This window comes from Pogona vitticeps, chromosome 14 (assembly GCF_051106095.1).
Source record: "Pogona vitticeps strain Pit_001003342236 chromosome 14, PviZW2.1, whole genome shotgun sequence".
NCBI classification, from domain to species: Eukaryota; Metazoa; Chordata; class Lepidosauria; order Squamata; family Agamidae; genus Pogona; species Pogona vitticeps.
In genome coordinates, this window is record NC_135796.1 from 8,482,686 (window position 1) to 8,497,034 (window position 14,349).

The window sequence follows — 14,349 nt, forward strand, 5'->3', positions numbered from 1 at the left end:
CCAGTCTATCATGTCTGATGATGATGATGATGATGATGATGATGATGATGATGATGATGATGATGATGATGATGATGATGATGATGATGATTAGTATTAGTATTAGTATTAGTATTATTATAACATCAGGCACGCTCAATCAAGATTATAAAAACACTGACTGGTATTATATAACAGATACACATTTTAAACAAAAACCTAAGTATCTGTTAAATAATGGCACATAATGTATGTATTGTGTGAAATTTCTTGATATTGTTCCCAAAGCCCCAATGACTAGGGGGACCACCAAGGTGTGTTTCATCCACAAGTGAGATGTTTCGATTGCCAGGTCTCTGTAATTTATACTTCTGCGTTCTGGCTACTATGGGTTGCTATTTTTCCCCTCAGTGATATTTGCTGTTCTGTCAACTCATAATTTCTCGGTTGTTCCAAAAGTTGTTCCTTCACTGATATGTTTTCTTCCGCTATTGCATCTACTTCTACCCTCCATTTGTCTTCCATACTACGGTAATTGTATGGAAAGTACCAGGCACAGTATCAAAATTATAAAAAAACATTGGTATTATTTGACATATACAAGTTTTAACCAAAAAAACTAGGCATCTGTTAAATATCGGCACAGTATTATGCTGTTCCTAATATTGTCAATTTCTGCAGCTATGAGAGCATTATTTCTGAGATCTGCAACTGATTATAATGCTGTGTGAAATTTCTTGATATTGTTCCCAAATCCCCAATGACCATAGGGATCACTGAAGTCTGTTTCATCCATGAGCGACATGCCAGATCTCTGTATTTTGTTAGTTTTTCCAATTCTTTATTTTCAACTCTGGCATTCCCTGGAATAATAATAATAATAATAATAATAATAATAATAATAATAATAATAATAATAATAATAATAATAATAATAATAATAATAATAATAATTATTATTATTATTATTATTATTATTATTATTATTATTATTATTATTATTATTATTATTATTATTATTATTATTATTACCATGGAGTACACATGAGACCCAGCTACAAGCAGGACATACTGTCGATGGTTTAATCCAACTCCCTATCTAACTACAATATTTGCATTCCCACAGCACTCTTTTGTGGAATGGGGCCCTGAGAGGCTTTTCCTTTTTTTAAAAGTGCTATAATAATCAACATGTTTATTTAAATGCTTGACTAACCTTGGCTTTTATTGTTTATTTCTTCATTTTGTCATATTTGCATCCCCCACCCCCCAAATAGCATTCAGGGTGGCTAACAATAAATTATTGAAGATACTTAAGTTGTAAGCACTTATCAATTTAAAATGTTACCTACAAATATGCATCAAATAAAATACAATGACCAAACCAAACCAGCAAAATCCTCCACACCTGGGAGCAATTGTACAGCAGTGTTAACCCTTCTGTTGGCAACCTTTCATGTATGCAAGAACATGACCAGACAAGAACCCGATTTTACAATCACTGCAACATCAGGCACACGGAAAAGAGCCTGGTGTAAAAATAACATGAAAATGGAGGGGAAATATAACACAATTATCCTTATACAATTGTGTAAGTACACAGAATTGTGACTATTAAAAATAGAAGGTAATCCTGAATGTTGTTTTCATAATTTCTACTTCAAATATTTCCAACATACATTTTCTGAAAAAGATGTCCAACTCCACTTGCTATTTTGCTGCTTTTTTGGTGCTAAAAGAGAAACTTTCTTGTGAGGTTGCAATTAAGCACATGTAGATTAAATGGATGTGAGGATTTGAAAGATGTAGATGAAGCTGTCTTTGACATCTCCTGCATGGGCCGTTCAGGGCAGGGATATCAGTAATCATTCTAGCAATGCCAACGTAGAAAAATGAGAGGCTGAAAGCGTTTACTGAATGAAGCAGCGCTGCCCTCTTGTGGCTCTGTTGAAGTAGCACGTCAAAGAAGTGAACCTGTTCTCCATTAAAAACAAGGAGGCTTGTAACACATGAAAGAAAACAAAAAGGGTGCAGCTACACCACGTTACACCTTGCACTTTCTGTTGGTATCTGCAAGGTTTAAATCAATGTTAATTCCACTGACTAATTGCATGGAAGCCCGCATTTTTCTGGGATCATTTGTTTCTTTTTGAGGAGCTGCCAGGGAGGTGTTTATTTTGTATTGATACTGCTGCCATAGCTTTCCTCCCTTTGCTGGCACGTGTAATCATCAATTTTGGTCCAGAGGGAAAAGCAGGATATTGATGGTGAAGTTGACATCTATGATGATGATTTATTTATTGTTTGTTTGTTTGTTTGTTTGTTTATTTATTTGTATTTATACCCCGCCTATCTAGTCATTTCGACCACTCTAGGCGGCTTACAACATAAGGATAACAAGTTCTAAAAAAATTATAACAATTAATTAATTAAATGATTCTATAAGATGGGAAAAATAAAAATAAATCAAATAAAGAGAAAAAAAGGAAAGAGGACAGGAATTAACTGGAAGGGAAGGCCTGCCTATACATCCATGTTTTTAGTTGGTTCTTAAAAGTACCCAGCAAGGGTGCAGTGCGAATCTCCGGAGGTAGGTTATTCCAGAGACGAGGAGCCACCACCGAGAAAGCCCGGTTTTTAGTTCTTTCTTTCCGGGCCTCTCTCAGTGTCAGGCTCCTCAGCCTCACCTCCTGGCTCACGCGGGTGGTGGTGGTGGTGGTGGTGGTGGTGATGATGATGATGATGATTACTACCACCACCACCACCACCATGGAGTACTGCCTTCACTGGGCAGTTCATCATTACAATGGGAACCTGTTATCTCTTCTCTGAACAATTTTTGCACCATTTTTTGAAAAATTCCCGTTAAGTTTAGCACTGTGTCAGATAAGGGCTGTGTTGCTAACTCATCTTCTAGGTGTGAAAGAAGTCTTGCTAGGAACCAGATGAAATTGACAAAACTAGTCCATTTTGCTGGTCTGAAAAGGTTTTGGTCCCAAGATGCAAAAAGTCAGGACTAGAAGGTTATGCTTCCGCATAAAGAGCAGGGAGGAAGGGAAAGGAAAACGAAAAGGTGGGAGAAAAGGATGGTATTAATAGGATGGGGCTGTGATCCTGTTGAAACATGAACTGATTGGGAAATATGGTGTGGCGTCTTACTGTGTAGTATCATATCTTATTCGTACAGGGGATTACTACGACTTCCACTACCAGAGATCTATTTTTAAAACTGCAAATAAGCCGAGTTCAATCTGGTATTCCTCCCTATGTATTTGCACCCTAAATCTCACCTGGCAGAAGCTTCTGTGGACTATAACCTTTATCGCCACACTGCATTTACATTGTGCTGCTACTCAACAACTGTTATTCTGAACTTGGTCAGACAAGCCGAGGACTGCACAATAGCTTTCCATTCAAAGCTTTCCTGCAAGGAGACTGTGAAGAAATTAAGAACTTTGAGTGTATGAAATATGAAATTAGTTTCTGCAATCTTCTGTGCTTCTGTGAGACTGGGAAACTGACCTCACAGGCAAAGGTCATGGTGGAAACCGAGTGCTCACACCTTCATCTACAAGGTTGGTTTGTGCACTAGAGTCGGCCGCCTAGTGAGTTTTGGTTTGGTGTCAGATAGGAAGCTTTTCCAAACCAGCAGCATACTATACCTTCCTGGAAGTTACCCACACCAAGAAAAGCAAGGAAAATGTGGCTCAGTGGTCAGAGGGTCATCTCCGTGGCCAGTATCATGACACTTCAAAATAAGAAAAAAGTCATGTCCTCTTTGGGTCTGGCCAGATAATATTGGAAGTTTATTCCATACTTAAATACAATTGCCAACCACCCATTTAAAAGACTCGTGTCAGAAAGGCCTGCTGATGAAGGTTCGATGGACAGAGATTTGCCAACATGCCTTTGATACTTTAAAGTGTCATGACTTCCAAAGGGGGATCACTGCAGTTATTTTCAGTTGCAATTATTTTTATATTTATTATATTAAATATGCTGCTTTATTTTAATTCTCTTGACCTACTGAGGCAACCTAAAATTCTTAACTTATTTTTGTAGCCCTTTGGGTGTATTTTCCTTTTATGTATGTGCATCACTTCTACCCACTCTAAAAAAGCCGTTATTGCTTCCTTCTCTCTGCTCATCCTTTGGAGGACTAGTGTCAACCTTTCAGATCTGAGTGTTAATCCAACTGAAAGAGGGCTGAATGAAACAGTGGTGCAATGCATGCTGGGAACACCAATGGCCAAGATGGCTGCAGGACTGAAACATTTTTTTGCAGCAGCAGTGGCAGCTTTTACTCCACCTGAGTCTCCCAGTCTTCTGGGTGCGGCAATGGTGACATAGGAAGGGAAATGGAATCTGGGTGTGGAGATACCCCTGAGGCCCACCTGAGTCATGGAGGAGAAAGGCAAGAGGGGCAAAAAGGTGAGGGAGGAGAACTGGGGAGGGGTGGATCATGGTGGCATCCATACAGGAGGTGTTTATTTGGGCTTAAGGGAGAGTGGCTCTTCACTGAGGGGGCTTGGGGGGGGAGATGAAGGGAGAGTCATTTCTACTTCCAAAAAAGTACAGTGGACCCTCGACTTACGGAATTAATCCATATTGGAACGGTGGCTGCAGGTCGAAAAGTCTGTAGGTCGAGGCTCCATTGGCCTACAATGCATTGAAAACCAATTAATCTGTAACTGGCTGTTTTTGTTACATTTTTTTTGTTATTTGTTTTTTTCTGGTCTGTAGTTTGATTCTCTGGCTGCAAGTCGAACCTAAATTTTGCGGCCAGAGAAGTCTGCAACTCGAAAAGTCTGTAAATGGGGCCGTCTGTAAGTCGAGGGTCTATTGTAAATTAAACTCAAAGTGTACTGACATTTTCCCCTTCCCAAAGTTTATCTGTTAGACACAGATTTATGTATTATTACATTAATATTAATATACTATTACCGTATTTGCTGGCGTATAAGACGACTGGGCATATAAGACGACGGCCCCAACATTTCCACTCAAAATATAGAGTGGACGGCTCTGCTGCGGCGCCGGCGGCGGATGCCCGGGGCTCTGCCCGTCCCCGCCCTGGAAGTTCATGACTGGCGATGAGGCCTGAGGAGGGCGAGGAGGAGGGGAAGTGGTTGGGTGGACAGCGGCAGTGGAGGAGGAGGGGAAGCGACTATCCGGCAGCGGGCGGACGAGCGGGCAACTGGCTCAGTGGCGAGGAGGAGGGGAAGCGGCCGGGCGGGTGGTGGCAGTGGAGGAGGGGAAGCGGCTGTCCGGTGGCAGGCTCTGGCCGCTCAGGCATGGCCGGCTCTGCTTCCCTCCCTCCGTCCGGACCGACCACCTGCCTGCCCACCTGCCTTCCTCCCTGACCGGCACGGCCCCGCGTCACTCACTCAACGGCGGCAGCTCCTTCCTGGCCCAACTGAAGTGCGCCCGGCGTATAAGACAAAACCCCCTCATTTGGAGGCATGTTTTTTGGACCAAAAAAGTCGTCTTATGCGCCGGCAAATACGGTAGGTTAAAATTATATTCTGAAAATCTATTTTAATGTATTTTCTTTACCTCATTAAAATGCCTTTTTATGTAAATAGGGCAGGGGGGTTATTTGGGAGCCATGACTTAGAAAAGATTGGGAAACACTGCTTTAAAGAGTAAGTTGGTGGAAGCCCCTACTTTAATGGCCTCAGATTTTGATCGATTTTTTTGTCCTGTAAACAGATGCTAGTGAATGTGGGCTGGGCACAGTTTTGATGTAAGAGGGATAAGATGAAAGCTTGCACCCTATTTCTTTCATTAACAGAAAGCTCTTGTCCAGAGAGAGAAATACTGTAACTCTATGATAGAGAAGGAGTGTGTGGCTGTTGCACAGATTGTTGCAAAGTTGAGACTCTGTTTGCGTGAGTGTCATGAAAAAGCTGTGGCTGATGGGTTGTCCAGACTGCATCCTGGAGAGGAATAATGGGTGGGGGGGGGTTAGAAGGTGATGATCACATCAAGGAATCATCGTGAAATGTGAATCATGATGTATTTCACAGAATTGCTATTCAAATATCTGATCTTCTGCACCTTCAGATGGTTAAATATCCTGTAGTGTTATTTTTCAATTAAGAATTTTGGATACATTCTTTAGCATTAATGTGGAGTTTTAATGGTGGTGAGTTAAAGTTGGAGCCCCAGGGTGTGGAATCCAATTCCCCAGTGTGCCTCTTAGGAAAAGAGTTGTTCTGTGTATCTTTTTGTACAGTCTCACAGTCTTCCCAGGAGAAGGAAATTATAGACCACTCCTGAGTACTCTGTACTTAGAAAACCCTGAGAAGGGTTGCTATAAGTCAAGAATCAGTTTGATGGCATGCAATTGTTTCATTCCCCATATTTGTCAAGGAGTGTCCTCACCTGCCATAGGGTAGCAAAAACAGCCTCAGGCTCTTTGCAGCCCGTGAGCCAGGGGTGGGTAATTAATTTCTAGTGGGGGGGGGAACACATGAAAAATCTGAACTGTGTTTGGGGGCCGAACCAACTTTACTTAAAAATAAAATGAAACACTGATGTTATGATTGTTTTTATTTTAAACTCGTTAATCTTCACAAATACTAAAGAGGTTTTTTGTGGTATGCTAAAGATAAGCAACTGATCAACTTTAGACTAAAAGCTATAAATGGTTTTGATGTTCAAAACTGTCCGCGGGCCGGACAGGAGCGGCTCGCAGGCCGTATGTGGCCCTCGGGCCGCACTTTGACCAGGTCTGCTAAGCCATGTGTTTACCTCCTCTAGTTTAGAAAGAATGCTGCAACTGTTTTGCCATTTTTGATCCTGGGTGCTGCAGTTTTACAGGAGGCCTTTCTTTTCAGGAATTAAAATACCTTAGTTCACTTGCCAGCCCTCATTTTGTTCAGCGGTGGCCAGACTCGTGTCCCAAAGTCCTGCCCGGATGGCACTACTGAAATGGACCAGAGGCCCTTGTTCCTCTGACTCACCTAAGAGGGTTGGGGTGGCCCTCCATCTCTGCAGTTCAAGGCAGAGCTTGGAAGCAACTAGCGGCCAATATATTGTTACTGTGATCTGATCTGGCCTATTGCTGGGTCGTGAAACATTTGACATGGATTGTAACTAAAATGATGCTACAATAATGCATTGGAGTTATGGTTATAGTATTCGTTTGAGTGCACTGCAAAAATGTGTATACAAATAAACGGAAAATTATAAATTAAGTTATTTAATAATAAATTCCTCATCCAGTGACAAAGACATCTTTGTTACATTATGGTTGTAACCTAGGAGAAATGATTTCACTTCTTTTGTGGCATAATAGTAAATTTCAGTTACAATTATACTTACAGGAGTGTGACTTCACTAAATCATGAAGGAGGAATATAGTATAATTCAGATGCTGGTTTCTTACAATCCAATTATATAATCCTCAGGTTCTATTAAAGTACTCAGAGTATTAGAAAATTGTTGTATAGAAGATTTCAAATTTTTAAAGAGGATTAATCTCAGAAATTTATAAAAACATTGTTAATGAGAAGTAACCTACAAAGCACATAGTTAATGGAAATTTGGTTGGCAAGGATGATTTGAATAAGGCCGTTCCTGTGCTAGCTCTGCTGCCAGCTGCCAGGCTTGAGGTAACCTGCTCAGCCAACCTTCCACTCTCTCCTTGATGTTGTTAAATGCAAGGTCTGCCCTAAACAAAACAAAGCCCAACTAATTCAGGACTTGATCTTGGCCTATATTACTGAGACTTGGGTGGGCACAGAGGGCGGTGTAGCCCTCTCTCTAATCTGCCCACATGGATATTCCATCCAACACCAAGGTAGATTGGAGGGGCGGGGAGGGGGAGTTGTCATTATCTGTAAAAACACCTTGATGGCTGTTAGGCTCTCTGCTTTCGTGGTCCCCGGCCTAGAGGCCCTTCACATGTTGGTGGATGGAGTTGGGATTGTGCTGGTTTACCATGCTCCCCGCGACCCAACACTCTCCTTTCTGGCAGTAGTGCTGAGGTTCCCTCAGGCTTCTTGTTGTGGAGGACTTCAACGTCCATGCTGAGATTGGGGTCACCGGTCCAGCTCTTGAGTTATTGGAAACCATGGCTTCCTTGGACATGTCCCAATATGTCAACGGCCCCACCTATGTGGCAGGCCATATGCTAGATCTGGTGTTTTCAACAGGGCAGGAAGAGAGTGAATGGCCTATTGTTGGTCCCCTTGTTATGATCAGATTGCCACCAGATAAAATGCAGCCTCTCAGTGGCACTCCCCCCCCACAAAGGGGGTGGGGACCCATTAAGATGGTTTGCCCCTGCAGGCTATTGGATCCAGCTGGCTTCCAAGACCCAATGCAGAGGCATTCCTGGTTGGCATTCCTTTGGAAGCTCTGGTGGATGGATGGTATGCTGGTGCTACCAGGGCTGCTGACATAATTGCGCCCAAATGCCCTCTCTACTGCCCAGCCCGCTCAGCATCTTGGTATAACCAACAACTATGGGGGATAAAACAGAATAGGAGGAGGCTGGAGAGTATATGGAAATCGGTGCCAACGGAATCTAATTTTAAAGCCACAAAAATGGTGTCACACATTTATTTAGCTAAGGCCCCAAGGAGAACAGACTTCACTACCCTGATAAGTGAAGTTCAAGTCCATTAGGCTGAACTTTTTCATATAGTACGCAATTTATCTGGCATTGGTCACAATTATAGGCCTCCCAGCAGTATTTCCTGTGACCAATTTTGCAGCCTGTTTTAAGCATAAAGTGGAGGCCCTCTGCTGGGACCTTAGCCATCTTTCTTCTCCAGTAGACTGAGCCGAGACATAGAGGTTGATTGCTTGATCGTTGCAGGGCCACCGCAACCTCCCTACATCCTTGCCCAGCCTGGCTCATAAAACCGGCCAGGCCAATAATAATCGAATGGGCCACAGCTATTATTAATGGGTATTTTTTGAGGGCAAGGTTCCCTGAACTGTCAAGGAAACACCTATTAGGCCAATTTGTTAAAAAAACCCAAAAACAACAACCCTAACTTAGTGGATGATATTAACAACTACAGTGGGGTCTTGACTTGAGAACTTAATCCGTATTGGAAGGCGGTTCTCAAGTCAAAAAGTTCTCAGGTCAAATCTGCATTTCCCATAGGAATGCATTGAAAACCATTTGATCCGTATCTGCTCTTTTCCGTCCATAGAAACTAATGGGAAGCTGCTATTCTGCCTTCGACCACTAGAGGGGGATATTTTGTTTCTTTTTTTCTTAGGTCTAGAAAGGTTCAGGGAAGGCAGGGAAAATACAGTCCAGGCAGTACAGTACCAGGCAGTCCGAAGACTGTCTCCCAATCCACTCTCTAAACGCTGGGAGGAGTGAGGAAGCAGACAGGCACCCTTTTCACTGGCCAACAGTTAACTGAAAGTTCAAATTTTGCACTTTCCCTGCCTCCCACGTGGGTTTTTTTCAGTTCTTAACTCAAATCTAAGTATGTACGTCAAGTCAATATTTTCCCATGAGAGTGGTTCTTAAGTCAAAATGTTCTTAACTCGAGCCATTCTTAAGTCAAGACCCCACTGTATAGACTTGTGACCTCTTCTTAGCAAGCTAGTGGAGAGAGTTGGGGCTGATCAGTTACAGGCACTCCGGGAGGAGACCGATGCCCTCGATCCATTCCAGTCCAGGTTCTGGCCACACCTCGGCATGGAGACAGCATTAGTTGCCCTGAAAGATGACCTTTTGAGGGAGACTGACAGGGGCAAAATGTCCTTGTTCTTCCTCACCCTGACAGCGGCCTTCAATACCATCAACTATGGTATCCTCCTGGGGAGGCTTTTTGGGTTGGGAATCGGTGGCCTGGCTCTGGCCCGACTCTGGTCCTTCCTAGAGGACCATCCTCAGAGAGGACAGCTTGGGGAAATGATGTCCACGCCTTGGACTCTCCATTGTGGAGTCCAATAGGGATTGATTATCTCCCCAATGCTGTTTAATATCTATACAGTAGTGCCTCGCTTAACGAGGATAATCCGTTCCAGCGAAATCGCTGTAGAGAGAAATCCTCGTTAAGCGAAATAAAAAATCCCATTGAAACGCATTGAAAACCCGTTCAATGCGTTCCAATGGGCTGAAAAACTCACTGTCCAGCGAAGATCCTCCTACGCTGCCTGTAAAGCGAGGAATCCATCCAAAAACACAGCAGGGAGCCATTTTACACAGCGGACAGCCATTTTGAAGCCACCGATCAGCTGTTTTAAAAACGTCGTAACGCGAAGAATTGGTTCCCAAAGCAGGGAACCGATCATCGCAAAGCGGATTTTGCCTATTAAAACATTATTTTGCCATTGCAAAAGCAATCGCAAACAGTCATCGTATAGCGGTTTCGTCATTTAACAAGGCAATCGTTAAGCAAGGCACCACTGTATGAGGTCGCTGGGGGAGATCGTCAGGAGTTTTTAAGCTTTTTGTCACCAATATGTGGATGACACCCAGCTCTACCTCTCCTTCCAACCCTCTTCAGAGGATGTTGAGCGCTGCCTGGACGCTGTGGATGAGGGATAGTAAACTGAGGCTGAACCCAGACAAGATGGAAGTCCTGTGAGTGGGTGCCCCAGTGTTTGCAGACTGGGTGCCTCCCTCTCATTTTTTGGGGGGGCTACTTTTTCCGCTAAGGATGAGATTCACAGCTTGGACGTACTCCTGGATCAAGTGCTATCAATGGAGTCCCAGATAGTGTCTGTGGTCTGCTCTGCCTAATTCCATCTAAAGCAGATTGCCCAGCTGCATCCCTACCTTAACACTGGGTCCCTTACCACGCTGGTCCATGCACTGGTGGTCTCAAGATTGGACTACTGCAATGCTCTCTACCTGGGGCTGCCCATGAGACTGCTATGGAAACTTTAGCAGGTCCAGAATACGGCAGCCGGACTATTAAGTGGTGTAAAGATATTTCTGTCCACCCTGCACTGGTTAGCTGTTTGTTTCCATATCAACTTCAAAGTAATGGTCCTAACTTATAAAGCCCTAAACATTTGGGACTTCGATATCTGGCAGATCATCTCCTCCCAACAATATCTGCCCATCCTATACAATCTTCCCAGGCTGGGTGGCTGTTGAGTGTGCATCAGAGGAGGCTTCAAGCTGCCTAGTGCTGCTTTCTGCTTCTGAGTAAGTACATTTACAGGGTTTTGCAGGGCGGGTTTGGGCTGGGGGGAGCTTATGTTTCTGTACTGTGATTTTTTTGGTGTGGATTTGTTTTTTGTTTTTTTGCCCCAGCACCTTCCGATGGGGCTTGCTGTGTTTGTGTGTGTGTGTGTGTGATTATATTTCCAGCCCCAGCGTGTTCTTATGTGGCCTGCATTTTTTTGGGTGTGTTTGTTTTTCAGCCCCAGCGCGTTCCAATGGGACTTGCATGTGGGGGGGGTGTGTTGGTGATTTTTTTTCCCGGCCCCGACGCATTCCGAAGGGGCTTGCAATGTTTTTTGGGGGGGGGGGGGTTGGTGATTTTTATTTCAGGCCCTGACGCGTTCTGATGGGGCTTGCTGTGTTGTTGTTTCTTTGTTCTTTGTGATTTTTTCCCCAGCCGGAACAGATTAATCGCGTTCCAATGCATTCCTATGGGAAATGGTGCTTCGACTTACAACCATTTTGATTTACAACCATCATTCCAGAACAGATTAAGGCTGTAAGTCAAGGCACCACTGTACTGATAAATATATTGCTCAGTATGTGATCATATTGATAATTTGATTATAAAATAAAATATTTTAAAAAATAAATAAATTGCCAACAGGAAAAAAGAAGAAGAGGCTGATCTCAGGCTGCTACTCCATGCTTTGTTGTTGAGGTCCAGGGAACAACAAAGGTGTCTTGATCACTGACCAGTACTTATGGCCATTCTTTCAGTATTCAGATGTTTTTGTTACTTTTGAGAACGGAAATAATTAGTCTTCAAGAGCATCCTATGTGCACTTATTACTCAGTGTGGACTAAGGTCAAACAATATGACCATGCATAGCAACTCCAGGGAGACTGGACTAAATGCACATGAAACCAGATTATAAGGCACCATATATAGAAGCAGGAGGTGATCATGAACAGCATTCAGGCAGCCAGTAGGTCATGATTTTAACCCTACTGTGGTTCTGTCACCCTTTTTTTGCTTTATTTTCCCTCTGCTGTAGACTGTTATGAGGGGGAAGGAAGCAAAGTTGGGTATATTTCTCCCGTAGAAAAGACAATAGAGAGGTAATTTGGCACCATCTTCCAACTACTAGAGAACCACCTCTTAGGTCAGCATGAGCAGTGTGGCTAGAAGGTTGGGCTGGGACACCAAGGCCAAAGTCCAAAAATGAATCATGGAACTCGCAAGGGGACATTGGGCATCTCTCTGAGCATAACCCACTTCTGTCTCACTTATAGTGATGATAGTGGGAAGGAGGTAAACCATGTATGACATTGTTGTGGTAGGTTTTTCAGGCTGTTTGGCCGTGTTCTGGAGAATACATGTGTGACATGTTGAGTTTTACACAGGAAAGGTGGCATATAAACAAACCAATAAAAACAACAATACAACATATTCAGGCATTACATACCTCCATGACTTCCTTACGGATGTTGACAATCCGGAACCAATGCAGCAGCTGTGGGAAGCCCTCCAGTTTGGCATTCCGCTCTTGCAGGGCCACCTTTCGCTTGCAAGAGAGCTGACGGCTGAAATACTTCACCAGCTTGCTCTGGAAAAAATGTGAGAAAGACAGAGAGAAAGATGAAAGGACATGTGAACAGGCAGAACAATCGTTCATCAGAGAAGATTCCAGGCCCTGGCACTATGCAAATCTTCTTGTTCAGACCTTCCTTCACACTTTCTGTATAGGAGTGGAACATCTAGATGTTTTGGTCAAAACTCTCATCAGCCCAAGCCACCATCACCACTGGTAAAGAGATTGTGAGGACTGTAGTACAAACCAACCAAAGGGCTAGAGGTACCCCAGCTGTTGCTTCAGTAGGTCATGATCTTAACCCTACTGTGGTTCTGTCACCCTCTTTTTGCTTTATTTTCCCTCTGCTGTAGACTGTTATGGGGGGGAGGGAAGCAAAGTTGGGTATATTTCTCCCACAGAAGAGACAATGAAGAGGAAATTTGGCACGATCTTCCAACTACTAGAGAACCACCTCTTAGGTCAACATGAGCAACTTTAATGACACTAGAAATTGTGTTTTTTTCTCCTCGCTAAGGTCGTGCCATCCCTTCTGAACTGTAAAGATTCTGCAACAATGTGAAGAGAAGAGAGGTTATTTACCTGTAACCATGGTTCTTCAAGTGGTTCTCTGTGAATCCACACAAATGGGTTAGACTACACCTGCACAGGACTCCTCGGAATCTTCTAGAGCATGAAAGCATGTGGTTAATAGGATGTTCCCCCGTGGTGCACATGCTCTGCCCACCCAAACCTCAGTTCTGAAAATTGTCCGCCGCTGTAAAGCTCTGACTATGACAAAACTCTGAGACAACAGGGAGGATGGGCGGAAAGTGTGGCTTCACAGAGAACCACTCGAAGAACCATGGTTGCAGATAAGTAACCTCTCTTTCTTCTTCATGGTCTCTGTGAATGCACACAAATGGATTACTAGCAAGCTAACTTAACGGATGCAGGGCCGTCAAACCAACATAGAAGTCAGCACAGCCCTGCCGAAGCATGCCTCCTTTTTAGCCCTGGTGTCCAGACGATGATGCATGACAAAGGTTGAGGGTGTAGACAGACCAAGTGGCCGCTCGGCAGATGTTGGAAAACTCGATGCCATGTAGCAAGGTGGTAGAGGTGGCCATAGCTCTCACTGAGTGCAACTTCAGCACATCCAAAGGAACCTTGCCAGTCAATTCATAGGCTAAGATAATGGCACCAGTGATCCATCTGGAGATCTATTGGGACAAGGCAGTGAGATGAGATGGGTTTTTAAGTTAAAATCTTTTAAGGCATATGGGTTTTGTAATTATGAAGTGAGCCAGAGAGGTTCCATTTTGTTTCTTTGTATATAGTATCTGTGCTATGCTGACAAATTGTTTTCTAGGCGAGCAGAGAGCATGTTATTCTGAAGGCCTGAGAAAGGACTGTGTGATTAGATAGATGGGAATTGTTGTGACTCTTTGAGAAACCACCGTAAACCCAAATAACATCTGCTGTGTATGAGAAAGAATTCATGTGATGTAACAGGACTGTTTGCCTAGTAACGAACTCTGATTGGATGACATCGTGGGAAGGTGCATTAGGCCCTTGCCAGTTACTCTTGAAAAAGGAACTTTTTACCTATGGACATTGTCTTTCCAAGACCGACCTTTCAGTGATTCGTGACCTACATTTCAGCCATATGGGACTTACCCTGATGTCTTGAGAGAGAGTTTG

General features: G+C 43.4%; 1 protein-coding gene across 2 annotated transcripts in view; it reads right to left on the reverse strand.

The window, feature by feature from the left end:
• KSR2 (kinase suppressor of ras 2) overlaps positions 1 to 14,349 on the reverse strand; it is a 349,645-nt gene that overhangs the window by 295,122 nt on the left and 40,174 nt on the right. For both annotated transcript variants that reach the window (XM_078381644.1, XM_020812104.3), the window contains exon 2: positions 12,541 to 12,681. In XM_078381644.1, coding sequence (XP_078237770.1) covers positions 12,541 to 12,681 — 141 coding nt within the window. The remainder of the gene's footprint in view (positions 1 to 12,540; positions 12,682 to 14,349) is intronic.